Raw genomic sequence first — 18,726 nt, 5'->3', positions numbered from 1 at the left:
TGGACCTTCTAGAATATGCTGAAGTGCAGGCAGACTATTGCGAGAGTGAGAGTTTGATTCACAAAGACTTTGTTGGTTGATGGTTACTGCTTTCTACAAATGTTAACAGTTTGCTGAATTGGGCCTGTAATCAGGCTTATCAATGAAATTTTCACAGGCGTTTTCCCACCCTCTTGGCACAGATGTGGTGAATGGCCAACAGAAACCTTGCAGAAACCGCATTCTTGGCTGTTTATGCTGAAAGTATGACCATGAGAACCTGCACAGGAACCCTTTACTTTTCAGGTATCCTTGTCCTAGCTATAGACTCAGAGTCATACAGCAGGGAAACAACCAATCCATGCCGACCGTAATCCCAAACTAAACTAGTCCTACCTACCTGCGCTTGTCCCATATCCCTCCAAATGTTTCTTATTCATGTACTTATCCAAATGTTTTTTAAATGTTGTTACTGTACTCACATCCACCACTTCCTTTGGAAGTTCATTTCACTCACAAACCACTCTTTGTATAAAAACAAAAATTCCCTTCATGTCTTTTTTAAATCTTTCTCCTCTCACCTTAAAAATATGCCTCCCAGTCTTGAAATCCCTCACCTTAGGGAAAAAGCATGTACCATTTACCTTATCTATATCCCTCGTAACCTTGTAAGGTCACCCCTTGACCTCCTACGTGCCAGTGAAAAAGTCCCAGCCTATCTAGACTCTCCTTATAACTCATCCTCCAAACTGGCAACATCCTGGTAAATGTCTTCTAAGCCCTCTCCAGTTTAATAATATCTTTCCTATAACAGTGTCACCAGAAATAAACAGATATAAGTTGGTTAATTTATAAATTTATATACTGGTAATCGGTACAGTCTTTTAATGCAATGCATAGAAAAATGCAAACTCAACCTCAGCATCTGTGAATCACCGTTGATTTGCAAATGTCTTCTCTCCTGCTCTTTCAAACGTGGGCAGCACCCTACACTATCCACAGTCATTGACGTTTCTTATTATAAAAATGGCATTTTTCCAGCATTCATGTTTACTGTGCATGACAAATTAAGCAGTGCTTCTACCAAGAACATATTCCTGAAATACTGTAGCTTAAAAGTAATCAGCATTATAATATGCTATGTCAGCATGGAGATTGAGTCAAAGTTAATACCGTGAGATCTATAAGCCATAATAAAAGCTTTGGCTGACGCAACAGAACAAAATTTCCAATACAAACCCCATTGTGTGGTCCAACATGTTGTTCTGCAATGCCCAGGAAAGACTGGAGAGGTGTTTTACTGCCTGCAAAAGACAAGAGGTGTTTTTTAGTACAGTATTTGCTCCATGACAGATATATTTATAATGATTGATCTCTGCATTCAGCATGCAAACCTGCTAAGTACCAACGATTTGAATTTATTGCATTATTTTGAGAGGCAAGACTTTTGAATGAGATTTTATTCTTAAAGAAAACAAAAATGATCAATGAGGAATTCTGTTTCCACTTCATTCTGAACGAAGCTGTCATGGAGAAATGTGTGTTGAATGTTTTGATTCCTTGTCTTAAATCTTTGGTTTTTGGTTGTCTATTAATTCAGCTATCATAGTCAAGTGGTATTTCTGGTATATAAGCTATTTATTTTATCATTATCTCCATTTTAAATGGTTTGTCACCACTTGGGACACTCTAAGTGCAATGGCTTGAACTGCACATGAATGTAGGGCTGAATCTTACATCTTTTAGGCTAATTACAAGCTGTGTTGAGTGTTTTTCAAAGGGTTTATCACTGCAAGGTCCAATGAGCTTTCCCACCATATCTTACCAAACTCATTAACTTTCTCCCCCACCCCAACAGCAATCCTCGTCAGATTTCAGCCACAGGTTACTATGTGCGATTCCAGGAACAGCTCACCACTGCTGGGATATCCTGGAGTTAATCGCATCCCTTACTCCTTCACCATATTTAAAAGGCAGTTGGACACATGGACAGGTACTGTCAGTCTGGAACTGCCCTTCATGGTTTCTGACATTTGCCCTCGATACAGCAGACAGGGGTAAAATGGCGCCCTGTTTTGCAGGCAGGGATCCTGCTGGACAGAGTCGTGCAGGAGGAGGCTACCCTTGACCTGACTGTGCCAGGACCCCCAAGTGAAGGCTATTTCCCTTTGACTTGACTGTGACGAGCTTCCCTCCATTGGGACTGCTCTAAACAACAACAAGACAAGAGGAATACGAACCTCCAGTGGGGGGGCAAAGTGCAAAAAGGCAAAGTAGGGCTACTGTAACCATCATAGGTGTGCTCAGAGTGAATGAGCGCTGTAAGTGTGAGCAAAGAGCTCAGAGATGCAGCCTGGTCCAGTCATGAGTTGCATGTGGGTCCCTGAGAGCACAGTGTCCTTGCTGCAACATTACAATGAGAGTTACTGACAGAGCCCGAGGTGCAGCACTGAAGTGCAGAAGTGCCCTGTAAATTGAACAGAGATGTGCCATGAGGACTATTACAGGCTGGCCCACATCAGATGCCAATATCCATAGATGTAGGGTATGTGTGGCAAGTACCCGTGGAGCATACCCTGAAATGTTGGTGCCCAGTGTCCAACATGGAGGTCAGTCAGAGCAAACAGCAAAGTGAATCTGCCAGGTACCCACGCTGAGCGCTCTCAACATCTAGCTTTCTTGGTGTGTTTGATAAGATAGGGAGCTGAATATTACTGAGGTGTTTTGATCCTTTAATAGGGCTTTTAACAACTAATAACCCCCCTCTTTAATTAGTCATTCAGTGCTTCCTAGAGAGAAACTCTCTATATGTTAAAGGCATGAAAGATGAAGAGGTGAAATGCTCATGACGTTGAGATGGGCTATTCTAGATTTCTTGTGTGATTCTGCCACAAATCTCACAATAGCCCATGTTGCTCAGACCCCCATAAGATTCCACCCATAGTTCCCAATAATTAATATGCAGCTTATTAATGATGAGTTTCAAGGTCAATCCAATTGAGTAATCATTAAATATGAAACTGTGTTGATTTATACTGATTTCCCCATGGAATTATCAAGTGTCAAACAGCTTCATTTTTACATCATTAATATGCTTTCAGAAGTACTGTTAATTTTATATGGTCCCCTTTCACTTAGTTTATGGATGTAAGCTTGTTTACCTTGAGTGAGCTTAACTGATAGAAGCCATCACCCTCCAAATATTACATTTGGTGAGAAATGACAACAGAGGAGACCTTTTCAATCCCAGAGACCTGTATATATTTACATTTGTAAATATAGCAAAGTGCAGACCCAAACTGTGCACAGTCACCTTCAAAGTGAGTACTGAGATTTTGCAAACTTGTCAATAACTAACTGGACCAGAAAGCATTGCTGTGGAAAAAGCATTCAGTTGAGGATTAAATGTGTGAAAAGGGAATGATAATAATTTCAGCTGCCATAAATATGAACTGTAATTTTTAATAATTCGTTGAACCACTGAGTCATCACACATAAGGAGTCAGGATTTGTTGATGTGATGACCAAGATGATCCAATGTAATTTATAGAATCCCTACAGTGTGGAAACAGGCCCTCTGGCCCAACAAGTCCACCCCGACCCTCAGAGCATCCCACCCAAACCCAGCCCCCTATAACCCACCCAATCTACACATCCCTGGACACTATGGGTAATTTAGCATGGCCAATCCACCTAGCCTGCACATCTTTGGACTGTGGGAGGAAACTGGAGCACCCAGAGGAAACCCATGCAGACACGGGGAGAATGTGCAAACTCCACACAGACAGTTGCCCAAGAGTGGAATCGAACCCAGGTCCCTGGCGCTGTAAGGCAGCAGTGTTAACTGCTGAACCACCGTGCTGCCCCTAGTCCCAATTTTAAAAATCATACTTTTTCTAGGGACAGAATGTATGTTAATTTTATTGTAATTATAGTTAAATATCAACATGTGGTGCAATTTGGGAATCAGTAAAGGAAAGGTTGTTAGAGCAAAGGAATCTCTTTGCAGTAGAACCTGAGCAATACAAAACTAAAGACCCACAGTGCCACCTCACTGGTTGGAAGGTGTAATTAAATGTTAAGTTTATGTAGACATTTTCATTATATAAGTTGACATACACACATCGAGAACGGAAGACAATAACTCAGAGTGACAAAGTAGCATGTGGGTGTAAGGTTTTGTATATAGGAAGTGCATTTAAACACTCATTTTTTGTAGGTTTATGATTATAATCTGATTGATCAGAAACCTAGGTATTTAAAATGTTTGTGCCTTTAGGGTTTTTATTTTGTGGGGAGTCTGCATCCCCATTCAAAATAAAATCTTACTTTTCCAATCTGTAAAGGGTATCAATAGTAAGGTAAAGTCACATTAATCCCAGACCTGCTCTCTCACTGGAGGGAGGCAATTGGTCGTGGTTTAACCTGAGGGACAACACACCTCAGATGAAGGATGGGGTTGAGAAAGCAGGGCCTTCAATAGTAACCTCATCCCAGTGTGAGAATAGAACCCATACTGTTGGCAGCGTTCTGCATTGAAACCCATTCAGCCAACCAACTGAGCTAATTGACTCCTATCAATAGTGTAACCCCATACCTCCCATTACTTTCTCCCCTTCTTAAAGATTCTTAGTTCAGCTGCATTATGGCTACAACATTTCCCTGCTATTACCTGAATTAATCATTCTTCATGAATAAGCCTAAAGATTGGGGATCTGTCTCATTAATACACACACACACACACACACACACCCCCCCCTTTCTGGCAGGCAGCACAACTGATATTTCATCTCATGAGTTGCAGGCAATATTTATTGTACCTGCTGACACCATATCTGAGATCGCAGCACAGCACAGGCCAGGAATTGATTCTGAGACCTTGCTGATATTTATGGCTCTGTTCTATGGTGTCAACTGGAATGTACAAAACTATTTCAAGCTGATGTCCTGTGTATATCCCTCTTGGCCTTTCTCAAGTCCAGGAGGTACTATAGGGAAAAACCAAGCAGCTCCCTTAATGGCTTAATTGAGCTGGGAGACCATGTGATATGGCAATGTTTCCACTCCAGTAGAACACTGGCAAAAATCATTGTAAAGTTCTACCCCTGGAATGCCCACAGGATTTTACCTGTAAGAGATCAGAAGCGTGGCCGTAGTACCCTGTAATTGGAAAGTAGCAACTGCACATGTTATGTTTCCAAGACGTTTGTCATTCCTGTGCTGTATAGCAGAGGATATAAAGAGCCAGTTGGAATTTCTTCCCTTAATGTTGTGCTGCAATTTAATTATACGGCAAAATTACACCAATTAGTTTTGTACGCTTGCCATGTTGGAGTGGACTAATTTGACTGCTAGCATTTTGTTTGAATGCAGGTTCAGACATAACAATGAGCTCTTGATGCGGCATGATTGCCTTCAACTTCGACAGCACTAGTGCCGGATGCATTGCAGTATAAACATCTTCTGGTCCTCAGAGGCAGTGATACACTCTCGGAATGAGATTTCAAGTTTGATGCAAACTAGTGACTGTAGAATATGTGTAAACTTTTGTGTTCCAAAATCATTTAATATTAGGTTTCTATACTGGCAACAGTCTAAAGCTTTGCCAGCCAACAGCACACATTTAGCATTGCTGACCTATATGGACTTCCCCCAACACTAGGGAAGGTCCCCAGGGGGAGACAATGGCCTAGTGGTATCATTGCTTAATCCAGAGACTCAGATAATGTGCTTGGGATCTGGGTTCAAATCCCCCCCATGGCTGATGGTGGAATTTGAATTCAATAAAATATCTGGAATTAAGAATCTAATGATGGCCATCAATCCAATGCTGGTTGTCAGGGGCAAAACACATCTGGTTCACTAATGCCCTTTAGGGAAGGAAACTGGTCTGGTCTACATATGACTCCAGACCCACAGCAATGTGGTTGACTCTTAATTGCCTCTCTGGGCAATAAATGCAGCCTAGCCAGCCATGCCCTCATCCCATTAATGAATAAAGGAAAAAAGAAAGTTAGACCAGTAAAGTCTCCAACTAGAAACAGGAAGTGCTGCAGAAGCTCAGCATGTCTGGCAGCATCTGTGGGGAGAGAAACAGACTTAACATTTTGAGACCAACCTGACTCCTCTTCAGAACTGAAAAGAATGGGAGTTCCAAAGACGAGTCATTAGATTCAAAATGTTAACTGTTTTTCTCTCAATAGGTGCTGCCAGCTCTGCCGAGTTTCTCCAGCATTATCTGTTTTTGTTTCAGATTCCAGCATCTGTAGTATTTTGTTTTTACTTGGTAAAGTCTCCGGATTTGTTTACACCCATAATATTGACGTAGTATATGCAACCTAATGATAAAATCTAGTATAACATAAACAACATGTATAGCTGAACAATTCGCAAAGAAAGACAGTCAATAATGTAGAACAATATAACCAAAGTTGTCATTTTGTAGTCTGTAATGAACAGTAATGGCACTGAGGGACATTGCTAAATTATATTAAGACTACTTTTTTTCTAGTCCATAATCTTTGCTTCTGTTTTCATTCAATATTGAACTGTTATCTGTTTAGGTGAAGAAGTCTTTCACTGAAACTTAATTCTTAGATGGCCAACAGCTTCGGACAATTCCAGATTCCTCAGGTTATCAATTTTTCATAATGCCGAACAGAATCCTATGAAAGTACAGCGGAAACTCCATTATCCACCAGAGGACGTGGATTATGGAAATTAGTGAATAATTGACAGTCTTCAAATCTGACCTCCTAACTGTGCAACAATACCCTAGGCACAGGAATGAAGACAGACATGATACAATTACCAATAAATGTAGGTTCATTCAGTAACAGAAGAAGATGATGAAATACAAATAACAAAAGGGGCTGAGTAACCTGGTGATATTTCACATTGGGCTTTTGTCTTGTGAAAGTTCCAGCAGACAATTGGTATGAAAGGCTAATAGGATTATGGATAATGGAGGTTCCACTGTAGTAAGCTTATTCCGAAGTCACTAAAATGAACACTTTGAAATTTTAGACAAATATAAAAACACTTTACTTCTGATCTTCTGGCTGCTCGGTGAGATAACTCGTTGGTGGACCAACAGAGTGGACGCTGATGAAACAGGTTTGTGTCGCCGGTGCCCTAGAGGTTGAAACAATTTGAAAAAAACACAATCTGGGGTTGAGAAATGCAAATGGGTGCTGTAACACCAGCTCTTTGCCCCCAGGTAGCAAATCCAAACAACATCAGCAAATTAAACAATTACAGTGCCTGCCTCAATTGTGGCATTGCACAAAAATGTCTCCACTGCAAATAATTAGTTTTGAGCTGACAATCATTTAGCTCTGACATTAGACCTCTGGTACCTCTTTAAGTCACATGTCTAGCTTCACCCAATCGCATGAGCCCATCTATAGGGAGCCCAAGTAACACAAAGAGGGTGCCTGGCCTTTACATAAAACCATCAGCTGAAGCCTATCTTTATAGTCCAATAGCTTTGCAATTCCATGTTAAATACCACAACTAATTAACTCAAAACGATATGCTTACATCAGAGTGTTTATAAGCTTTTTAAAAAGCTCATTTGCAGTATTTGTGCTTCAGTTAATTAAATCATCGCTGAAGCAAGTGAATCGAAATTAAATCTTTAGCTGGCTGTTCTTAATCTGGTGAAGATAACTGACACATGATGGATTGAAAATACTCTGTTTCAAGAATGAAGATGAAAATATTTTAATATTTGTTTTTATTATACAGTAAGATAAAGTAAAATTTTCTGGATTCTTCCAAAGATGAATCAATTAGTATTATTATTGGATAAATCAAGTTATGCCACACATACTTAGCCCGTAAACAGTTTCTGTGTTAACTTCCTATATATTCTATGGCTTATCCACTATCTTAACATGGCTTGTTCCTTAACACTGCAAATCACTATGCTAAATTGCTGGACATACCATAAATGCCACAAACTTTCTCATCATGTTCCTGTAGCTATCCCCAATAGTTGTTCACTCATTCTCGCTCTTCAGTGCTTTATGTCATTTGTCCTATTTTTTTATGGTAATCTCCTTAGAAAGATATATAAAATTGCTAGTAAAATGCCTACTTAACATCTTGCACTTCAATCTTGTAGTTTACAATCTTGTCTAAAGCACCCAACTATGCTATGGTTTTATCAGCCCTTTTCAAGAACTGAGTCATCATATTTTTAATGCTATGCCTGCCACTGGAAATCTGCAGCTGATGATAAATGGGCAGTATTGTAATATACAGGAATGGGATTGGATCAGGTACAGAATACTTGCATTGATTACATTTCTCCTGGAGAGAGAACCATGTATTCAGTAATATGACGTGAATACGGGAAGAGAACCATCCAAGGTTAATACTCCACTGACCCCCAACAATGCTCCACAGCCAGAAGATATTGTGTGCTTATGTAACATTATTGATTTATTAATTAATTTCAAAACTAACTTTACCTTCCTCCTATTGCTCACTTTCAAAGACTACTCCTGTTCAGGACTTATTTTGTTACTAGTGTCTGTAAGGAATAGATTGCCTCAGCTGTTTGTCACTGTTCCTTTTCTCTAGTGCTGGTGTTAATGAGCTGTCACTGCACTTCTTGCTTTCACATACTCATCATAGGCCCAGTAATGCTCTCCTTCACTTACCCTTGCTTTTACTCTTGTTCTGGTCTGACAGATGCTCCGTTCTTGTCCGAGTAACTAGTTCCACGTTGGAAGCTCCATAAACCTATGAGAATGCAACGAGAGTGAGTTTTATTTTCTAAGAAAATCATTGACTTACAATGAGTCACTGAGTACAATTTAGACATAGAGATCAATGATTGATGACTATAATTTCCATCAATTAAAATTAAATACATTAATTCCTAAGCCCAAGGTTCACGTTCTGTTGTCCTGTGAGAGAAAGATTTGCATTGCAAGCACTAAATCATAAACATTATTCCTTGTTGTTTGCAGAACGTGACTGGGCACCCTTCAATGGTTAGCACATCCATTACCTTGGACTCATATCCATTTATTATCTCGGTCTTCTCACTTCTCCAGCCCAGGATTCCAGATTTATTTCTGAGAAGGGAAAATTGGAAAAGATGGTGATAGTGAAGTCATGTTCAACAGTTCCTGAAAGCCTTGAAAATCGATACATTATTCAGTGTTGTGCAATATGACAGCTCAAGTCATGTTACCTGAGGGATTTAAAACTGGCAAACACTAAGATCACTTCAAGCAAAGATTGGGGAAGAAAACAGAATTGTGAACTAGTTTTGCATTTAGCTGATAGTTTAATGTTTGTATCATGCCACACCTGAATAATAAAAACAGGTACTTTTTTTCAACTTTATTTTTCAATTCATTCACTCAAATAATGATTAAAGTGCCATTATATTCTTAAATTATCAGACAACTGATCCTGGGCAGTCAGTAAGGTGCTAAGTATCCTTCTAGGAGGAAGCAACAATGGAACCCTCAGGCACTTGAGACCAGAATCCAGGACTGATTAGATGAAGATAAGAATTCTACGTTAATTTTTTGATCATTTTAATGCAATTCCTAATGCTGTGCAACATTTGGCTTAATTTGACCAAAGCCAAACTGGCCAGTGTAGGGAAATTGAAAAAAAAGCATAATGATACAGTAGATGTTGTTGTCTGCCAGGCAAGATTAAAGCATATTGTTGTGGTTGATCAGAACATAATGAACTGTATTTTCATAGAATAGATCATAGAATCCCTACAGTATGGAATCAGGCCCTTTGGCCCAACAGGTCCACACTGACCCTCAGAATATCCCACCCCCAGACACTATTGGCAATTTAGCATGGCCAATCCACCTAGCATGCACATCTTTGAATTGTGGGAGGAAACCAACGCAGACACGGAGAGAATGTGCAAACTCCGCATAGACAGTCACCCGAGGGTGGAATCGAACCCGGGTCCCTGGCGCTGTGAGGCAGCAGTGCTAACCATTGAGCCACCATGCTGCCCGACTTGTGACTTGGAGCTTGAAGCAAGTAGGAAAGAAGTGAAGAGGGTCAACAGGGAGGCTAGGAAAGAGGTGGTACAGATGTAATTTGTGTCCCTGTGAACTTTGAAGAAAGAAAATAAAAAGCAATAGAGAACTAGAGGTAGGGTTGGGGTTTGGTGGGTGGCTGATGGGTAGGTTGGTGCAGGGATTGGGTATTTGCTGGGTGAGGTCAAAGGATGGCTAGGTGGATGAGTAGGTAGGTGCATCGGAGGAAGCCAGGTCAGGTCAAACGGTGGTAATTGCAAGGTTGGCTCAGGTTAAGTAGAGTAATCGGGCTATGGTGGCTAGTCAGATCAGGCAGGTAGTCAGATTTGGGCAGGATGGGATCAGGAATTAAACTGGGAGGATTGTAATCATAGGTGGAGGGAGACATTGTGGTGCTTTTTTTTGTTCATTCATGGGATGTGGGTATTGCTGGCTGGGTCAGCATTAATTGCCCATCCCTAGCTGCCCTTGAGAAGGTGGTCAGGAACTGTCTTCTTGAATAGCTGTAGTCCATGTGCTGCAAGTGGACCTACAATTCTGTTAGGGAGGCAGTACCAGGATTTTGACCTAGTGACACATTAAGGAACAGCAATTGTTTGCAAATCAGGATGTTAAGGGCACATTTGGAGGAGGACTTGCCAGTGGTGATGCTCCTATGTATCTGCTGCTGTTGTCCTTCAAATGGTTGTAGATGTAGAAGGTGCTGATGAAGGAATCTTGGAGAATTTAGAGTCAGTATGAGTGATTGTAGAATTATTTGTCATTACACAGGAGCTAAACTAGCGCTTTCACATCTATGTTAAAATTTCAGATAAGGATGTTGGATCTGTCTGAGGTTTTTGACACTGACTCAGAGTCAAAGACTTTTCCAATGGTTCCTGAGGACCAAGGGAATTTACTGTTAGAAACTCAAACCTCCCAACAATTCTCATGGAGATCCATGCATCTGAACTTCCATCGAGTCCTGCTGTGCCTCTTGGGTGATACTTTCAATTATCCAGTGACTCGCAGTTGAAGGTGAACATTTGGAAAATGAAGAATTAAGGTGAATTTCCTCAAGGGGTTCTGGTAATCTGTGGATTAATTTTTGGTGGAAGTTCAAGAGAACTCTTTTCCGCACACAGCAACCCTTCAACAAATTCATTGTGAATAATCTGAACAACCCTGAGAAAATAGCTTATGTAAAATCAGCTTGAGAACTGTGGGTATTTAAGCATCAAGTCTGGGAGGAACAGAAATATCAGAATTACTGCAGAAATTTTTGTCTTGTTCCTACTTACGTTCTTTTCGAACCTTAGTATAAATAATTTTTTTTCTGTCTATTCATGAGGTTAGCTACTATGATTAATTTAATTGTCTATGGATATGTAAATGAAATATTGTTATTTTTCCATTTGTTTGCTTTTTGATCCATGTATTGAGAAAATCAATTTGAATTAAAATAGTAAGATTGTTGAAAGTAACCAAAAAATTCAAAAACAGTGAAAATTTGTCTAAGCAATAAGCTTGAGGTTATGTTTGCATTCAGATCTTGGACTAGAGCCTGACTTAAGAATTTGATCAGAGCATTAGATGACTTTTTTTCAGATTTCTACATTAAAATTTCAGATCCAATGTATTTGATTTCAACTACATTGAATTCAATCCAAAGTTCTGAACCTCTGTCCTGGGAAGCACAAATGACCCTACTGGGATCTTTGTCTCATAACTCTTTGATCAACTGGATATGTTTCCCAATATCCTTTGGTATTGGATATTCTGAAATGCTGTTTGATCATGCTCCTACAACACACCTTGGGACTAAAAGAGTGACAGAGGTCAACAGCATGGAAACAGGCCCTTCGGCTTAACTTGCCCATGCCGCCCAGTTTTCACAATTAAATGAGTTCCATTTGCCTGTGTTTGGTCCATATCCCTCACTACTTATCCCATCCATGTACCTGTCTAAATGCTTCTTTAAATGATGAAATTGTACTCACTTCCACCACTACCTCTGGCAGACCGTTCCAGACACTCAGCACCCTCTGTGTGAAAAAGTTGTCCCGTTTTTTGTATCTCTCACCTCTCAGCTATCCACCTTATCTATGCCTCTCATGATTTTATAGACCTGTATAAGGTCACCCCTCAGTCTTTTACTACCCAATACCTATATGAGTGGAAGCAGTTGTTCTGGTGGTACCCAGCAACCATTACCTTTCGAACGAGATGTTCTTGGTATCTAGTTGTGTAGTGACGATGGGGGTGGTGAGACGGCTTGCCACCTGTTCCTCTGAGGGCTGCACGGCAGCCAACAGCATGTCCCGGTCATAATTAGCCAGCGACAGAGTTTCCGAGTAAACCATCTGTCGATCGTGGTCAATCTCCATTACAACTGCACAGTTGTCTGACAGAAACACAGAAATGACAGAATGTTAGCAGTACCATCTGAAGATTCATTTCAACAACAATGTGGATTCATAACCATGTCTTAGAGGACATCATGACTACATTTAATTAAAACACAAAATATCCTGAGGGAGCTCGTCAGGGGTCATGATTTGTTTCAATTTCATTTGTGGATCAAGGGCAGAAAAGTCCAAAGCTCACTGAAAATGAATTGGTTTATGAATTTCCTACAAAGTGGAAATGCACCATTTCAGTTCAGACAATAAAATAAAGAGAATGTGGGAGACAGTGGTAATGTCATTTGACTAGTTAGCAAAAGGCGTACACTAACGCTGTAGGGACATGGATTCAAAGGCCACCACCACAGCTTGTAGAATTAGTGAATAAACTCTGAAATTGAAAATAGTTTTCAGTAATAATGAATCTATCATTGACTGTTGTAAAAACCCACCTGGTTGACTAATATCCATTAGTGAGAGATATTTCCTATCCTTACCTGGCCTGGCCCACATGTGACTCTAGGTCCACAGCAATACAGTTGATTCTTAGCTGCGAGATAGTAAAAACTGCAGATGCTGGAGTCAGAGATAACAGTGTGGAGCTGGAGGAACACAGCAGGCCAGGCAGCATCAGAGGAGCAGGAAAGTTGACGATTCGGGTCCCGACCTGAAACGTCAACTTTTCTGCTCCTCTGATGCTGCCTGGCTTGCTGTGTTCTTCCAGCTCCACACTGATTCTTAGCTTTACGAGCCGTTTCGTTCAAGGTCAATTCATTTTGAATTATAAACATTAGTTATGTCAGCAATGCCCACGTAAAGAAAACAATAAACCTCCAAGAAGATGTTTTGACCACGGTGTTCAGCATTACATTAATATAAGTTGATATACCATAGACTACAGCAGAATGAATGCACTGTTTATAATTTTAAACAATATTTTAAGCACCCATCTGGTTTTTGCACAGTTGCTGTATGGCTAGCAAACATATACAAAGACATACAAATAAAAACAAAATATTGCAGAAGCCAGGAATCTGAAACAAAAGTAGAAAGTGCTGGAGGAACTCAACAGGTCTGGCAGAAATCCGAACTTCTGAAGACAGTCGTACTGGACTGGAAACATTAACTCTGCTTCTCTCTCCACAGATGCTGGCAGACCTGCTGAGTTTCTCTAATACACTCAGTTTTTATTTCTAATACATTGAAACATACAACTTAGGAGCCATTTGACATCTCAAGCCTGCTATTGCCATTCAATTGGATCATAGCTGATCTGATTGTAACCTCATTACTATATTCCCATCCATCTCCGATAACCATTCACCTCTGGCTTATTCAGAATCTATGTACCTCTGACTTGAACATATTTAAATAATCTGCTTCTACCACCTTTTCAGGGAGAGAATTCCAAAAGACTCACCACGTTCTGTGAGGAAAAAATGTCTACTCATCTGTCTCTTAAATTGCTCCCCTCATCTTATTATTAAAAGTGACCCCTAGTTCTACATCCTTCCATAAGAGAAAATATCTTTCAATATGGCCCCTGTTAAGCTCCCTCAGGATATTTTATGTTTTAATGAAACATAGTCACGGTGTCCTCTAAAACATGGCTATACTTTAGTGTCCCATTACAGACAAAGAACGAAATCTACGGTGAGAGTGCTGTATTATTAGAGGTGGCACCTTCTGAATTCAACGTTAAATCCATAACCCTATTTGGCCCAGACAGCATTAGATGTTTAATGGCACTATTCACTAAACAGTAGGGAATTCCTAGTGCCCTGCTAATAGTATTGTTTCTGAGACCTTACTGTGTGCCTATCAGCTCACACTTTACCTGTATTTACAATATGACTACATGTCAAAAGTATTTCATTGGCTTTAAAGGGCTATGGGGTGTATTAGTCTGGAAAGATGCTGCATAATTGCAAGTCTCTCTGTAGCACCTAGGAAATGGGCACAAGATCTGTGCCTACATTCCTAGCAGTTTAATTAGAACACATGATCGTAACATGCCAGAGTGCATAATAATCTCATCCTTGCTAATATAATGCCATTATATCTAATGGAGCAATGTGCATTTGTGTTAGTGCTTGGCAATTAATTGCAGCAATATACATTTGATGATTGACAGGTTAGTGAGGGATGCATCTACATTCCCTTCTGCTCTGTATACAGCCAACTGATTTTTCAATGGCAACTGTTAATATTTTCTTTCTTTCCTACTTTGTTGTTTGTTTTTTATTTGTTTTGCACATAGTTCCTGGCATGATGCTGCCTTTTATTCACTTTTTATTTCTTTAAATTCCATTTCAGGCAGATGCCCGCTGTTTGCGTTGTCTACAAGGGCTCAGTACTTTTGTATAAAATTGCCAATGCAATCCTAAGTGGAAACAGAAGTCACCCAGCAAGCACACTGCACAAGGAAGCTAATTTACAAAAGGCATTTTAGTCTCCATTTGCTGCAATCATGAAGTGAAAACTGTGAATCTACGTTTCAAATTTAAGCTTTGGCCTTAACATATCACTGGACTCTGTCACTCAATCTGTTCTGCAAAAAGGATGCAAGTGTGCACCAGAAAGAGTAAATTAAATGTCCAATTACTGGCAACCTAGTGGTGGTGTGGTCTTACCTTCAAATTTCCAGATAGCCTGAATGTTTGGCTGCCAAGACATCAATAATCTGGATTTCTTGTAATGCCACACATCAGCCGAACAAAGCCCCTTATATATTACACACATACATACAATCAAACACCCAATAAACAAAACACATTGCAGCATGGGTGAGTAAATTCAATTATGGGGAGCCCACATTTCAATTAAAGTGACAAAAAGTTAATAGCATTCTCCTTGTTCTATCAATACATTGTCCATCTAATTAATTACTCGATAATCAGGGGCTTTAATAATAAAATTGATTCACCCAAGTTTAGTACCCGGAAACTGCAGCTCCATCCAACATATTGCATTAGTTAATCTCCAATTGATTCAAAGGTGTTAAAAGTGAATTGTACAGGCTATTTGGCAAATAAAACAAAGGGCTGAAGATTCATCCAGACGATGTGCATCTCAGAAATACTTCATACAAGAACAGACACAAAAGATGATAGGACTACAATTCCTGCCTTTGCTAATTTCTGGAAAAATAAGTTGTTAAGAATTATGACCAGAATTTAACAAAGTGTGGTACCCATTGTACAGGGAGCGCTATTATACAATCATCGAATCCCTACAGTATGGAAGGAGGCCATTTGGCCCACCAAGTCCACACAGACCCTCCAAAAAGCATCGCACCCAGCCCAGCCCTCCTACCCTATTCCCATAACCCCACATTTCCCACAGCTAATCCACCTAGGCTTGCACACCCTTGGACACTAAAGACAATTTTAGCACGGCCAATCCACCTAACCTGCAGGGATTCCATTTGATCCATGGTTTTCTCAAACCAAAATCTTAAAGCAGTGTGTATAATCTGTTTGATATTGGTGCTTTCAATTAAAATGGTGTCATGGTGAGAGTAGGAAGTGATTGTAGGAGATAATGAAGTATGATCCCACTTTCCCCCACAAACACACACATACACACACGGATATAGGCAGGAAGGTTCCAGTTCTAAGAAGTGGACTGTGTGGAATCAGCCAGTTTTAGCCAGCACTGCACTGTAACTGGTCCTGGTGATTCACAGGGAAGAAGGTAGTTAATCAGAAAGAGTTCCTACATGTTTATTATCATAGCTGGTTAAAGGAAGCATGTGTAGACCTTATGTCAAAGCCAGTAATGATGGGCTTAGTTGTGACATCTGTTTCACCTGACTCTCTCAGTAGCTAAAAGCCAACTTTTAAAATTTCTATTCACAGGATTGAGGTCTGAGAGGGCTACCGGTGTCATTGGATTCGGCTAATCAGGAATCTGGATTCTGAGGAACAGATGGAAAAATTGTTTCTACCTTTGAATATTTCACTTGCTGCCTTTCTCTTGCTCTATTTTGCACTGGACGATGGTAATAGCAGCAGATGTAAGAATAAGCTCAAGTAATAGTAATTATCTTTTTTAATACTTCTGTTTACTAAAATCCTATGTTTTTCATGATCACTATAAGCCATAAGTACAGAAAAAAAATCATTGTTGGAGGGCAAATTGAAGAGATAATATACCTGCCTCTGGAATTTTCAAATTGTGCCAGCTCAGAGTTTAAACAGCTGTTCTGTACATTCCCCTTTAGGTTGACTAGTTCCTTGACAGCACATCATACAATGACAAGTGGAGTACACTCAGTTTCACACTTATTATTGTACCTGACTGAGAATGACGACAACTCACCAAGGAACCAAACAGATTGAGTTTGTGCCATTGTACCACTCTTAAAACTGAATTTAAAAAAAATGTTTTCCAATTTTCTCTCCTAAGCGTACTAACACATACTGGGCGACAGTCCTGTAGTGATTAGAACCAGGACCAGGTGGATTTCATTGACTGTGAGATCCTTGATTGGGATTATTAACCTGGGCCAATCAGGCTGACAGATATAAACAAGAGATTCAGAAAGTCTCCTCAGTCTAGGGACTGGCTTTGAGCTGGCTGGTCAGAGCCCATGTAAATAAAGGGTAACTTGGTGACAGGATACCAGCCTCTGAGCTGTTATTTCAAGTTCAAGAAAATATTAGGCAATGGCCACTGAACCAGACCGAATTGGAAGAAACTCCAGTTGAGAGTTCAAGTGATAGGTTATCCACCTTCCTTAGTAACTGCTGCAGTGAGGATGGTGGTTGCGATGATAAATGGAGTGAAATTGTTGCACATGGATGCCATTCCAATTTCCTTACTTTAAAAGCTTTTTTTTGTTGATTTTCCTTCTATGCAGTTAGCTTAGGAGCTAACAACGAGTATTTAACAGTGAGTGCAATGGTCCTACTTCACAACCCACCTGATTTAATAGACTGTTCTGTCAGTTATTCGATGTAATATGCAAAAGGTGCTTCTTTTTCTGTTAGTTGGTGCTAGGTATGAGTTTACAAATATGGCCATGTCACTCGGGATTGTAGGTTCAGTTTTAAACTTAAGTAAGGCATTACAGGTCCTCTGGAATACAAATACTACCCCTGCTGTCATCATATTGTTGAAGAAGGTGTGATTCCTTTAGTGATGATCTGTAACTGCCTGCTTGACAGACACCAGTCTGAGCCTATAGACAACACAGTGTGGATCCTTTCTTCAGATGGGTCCCGACCCGAAACGTCAACTTTCCTGCTCCTCTGATGCTGCCTGACCTACTGTGTTCTTCCAGCTCCACACTGTGTTGTCTTTGACTCCAGCATCTGCAGTTCTTACTATCTCAGTCTGAGCCTATACATGTTTTGGCTAAGATGCAAGCATGTTGAGGTTGTACAGGACATTGGTGAGGCCTCTGCTGGAATACTATGTCCAGCTCTGGTCACCATTTATAGGAAGGATATTATTAACCTGGAGACAGTTCAGAAGAGATTTACCAGGATGTTGCCGGGTATGGAAGGTTTGAGTTATAAAGAAAGGCTGGATAGGCTTGGACTTCTTTGACTGGAGCATATGAGGTTGAGAGGTGACCTTATAGAAGTTAACGGTGGTATCTTTCCCCTAGGATGGAGGATTTCAAGACTAGGGGGCACATTTCTAAGGTGAGAGATTTAAAAATGACATGAGGAGCAATTTTTTTACGCGGAGGGTTGTTCACGTGTGGAATGAACTTTCTGAGGAAGTGGTGGATGTGGGTACAATTAAAATGTTTAAAAGACATTTTGCTAACTTTGAAATGGGGTGTTTACTCATTCTGTAACAGTGAACTTCACTCACTGCACACAAAAAGGTCCGCTCAGTTCACTCTGCCTGGCTAAATTCCAGCCTTGCTACAAGTGCAGTGAAAATTAATGATTTGTAACATACAATTAAAGATCTTTTTATTCGTTTGTGGAATGTGGATGTCCCAAGAGAGGCCAGCACTTATTGCCCATCTCAGATTATACATTAGAAGGTGGTGGTGAGTCACTTTCTTGAACTATCGTAGTGTGGGCGGTGAAGGTATATCCAGAGTACCTTCAGTCGGGGCCCAGGACAACAGGGTACATCAGGGATCAATAACAGGGAGCCCAGGGGGCTTCTGTACTCAGATTGGAGTAGGCACCGCTGTGCTCACAATGGGGAAGGGGGCACTGTGCTCTGACTGGGGGAGGGGTCTGCTGTGCTCAAAATGGGAGAGGGGGCTGCTGTGCTGATTGGGGGAGGGGGCTGTTCTGTTCTGACTGGGGGAGAATCCTGCTGGGCTGTGACTGGGGAAGGGAGCTGCTGGGCTCTGATTG

General features: G+C 40.5%; 1 protein-coding gene across 1 annotated transcript in view; it reads right to left on the bottom strand.

The window, feature by feature from the left end:
• Positions 1-18,726, bottom strand: part of ankrd13b (ankyrin repeat domain 13B) — a 331,091-nt gene that overhangs the window by 33,612 nt on the left and 278,753 nt on the right. Inside the window, exons 6-11 of the mRNA XM_048612357.1 lie at positions 15,028-15,118; positions 12,204-12,393; positions 9,002-9,068; positions 8,649-8,730; positions 7,027-7,113; positions 1,219-1,283 (exon numbers count right to left, since the gene is read on the bottom strand). Coding sequence (XP_048468314.1) covers positions 1,219-1,283; positions 7,027-7,113; positions 8,649-8,730; positions 9,002-9,068; positions 12,204-12,393; positions 15,028-15,118 — 582 coding nt within the window. The remainder of the gene's footprint in view (positions 1-1,218; positions 1,284-7,026; positions 7,114-8,648; positions 8,731-9,001; positions 9,069-12,203; positions 12,394-15,027; positions 15,119-18,726) is intronic.

Source organism: Rhincodon typus, chromosome 26 (assembly GCF_021869965.1).
Source record: "Rhincodon typus isolate 14 chromosome 26, sRhiTyp1.1, whole genome shotgun sequence".
Taxonomy (NCBI): Eukaryota; Metazoa; Chordata; class Chondrichthyes; order Orectolobiformes; family Rhincodontidae; genus Rhincodon; species Rhincodon typus.
This window is presented reverse-complemented; position numbering and strand designations above follow the sequence as displayed.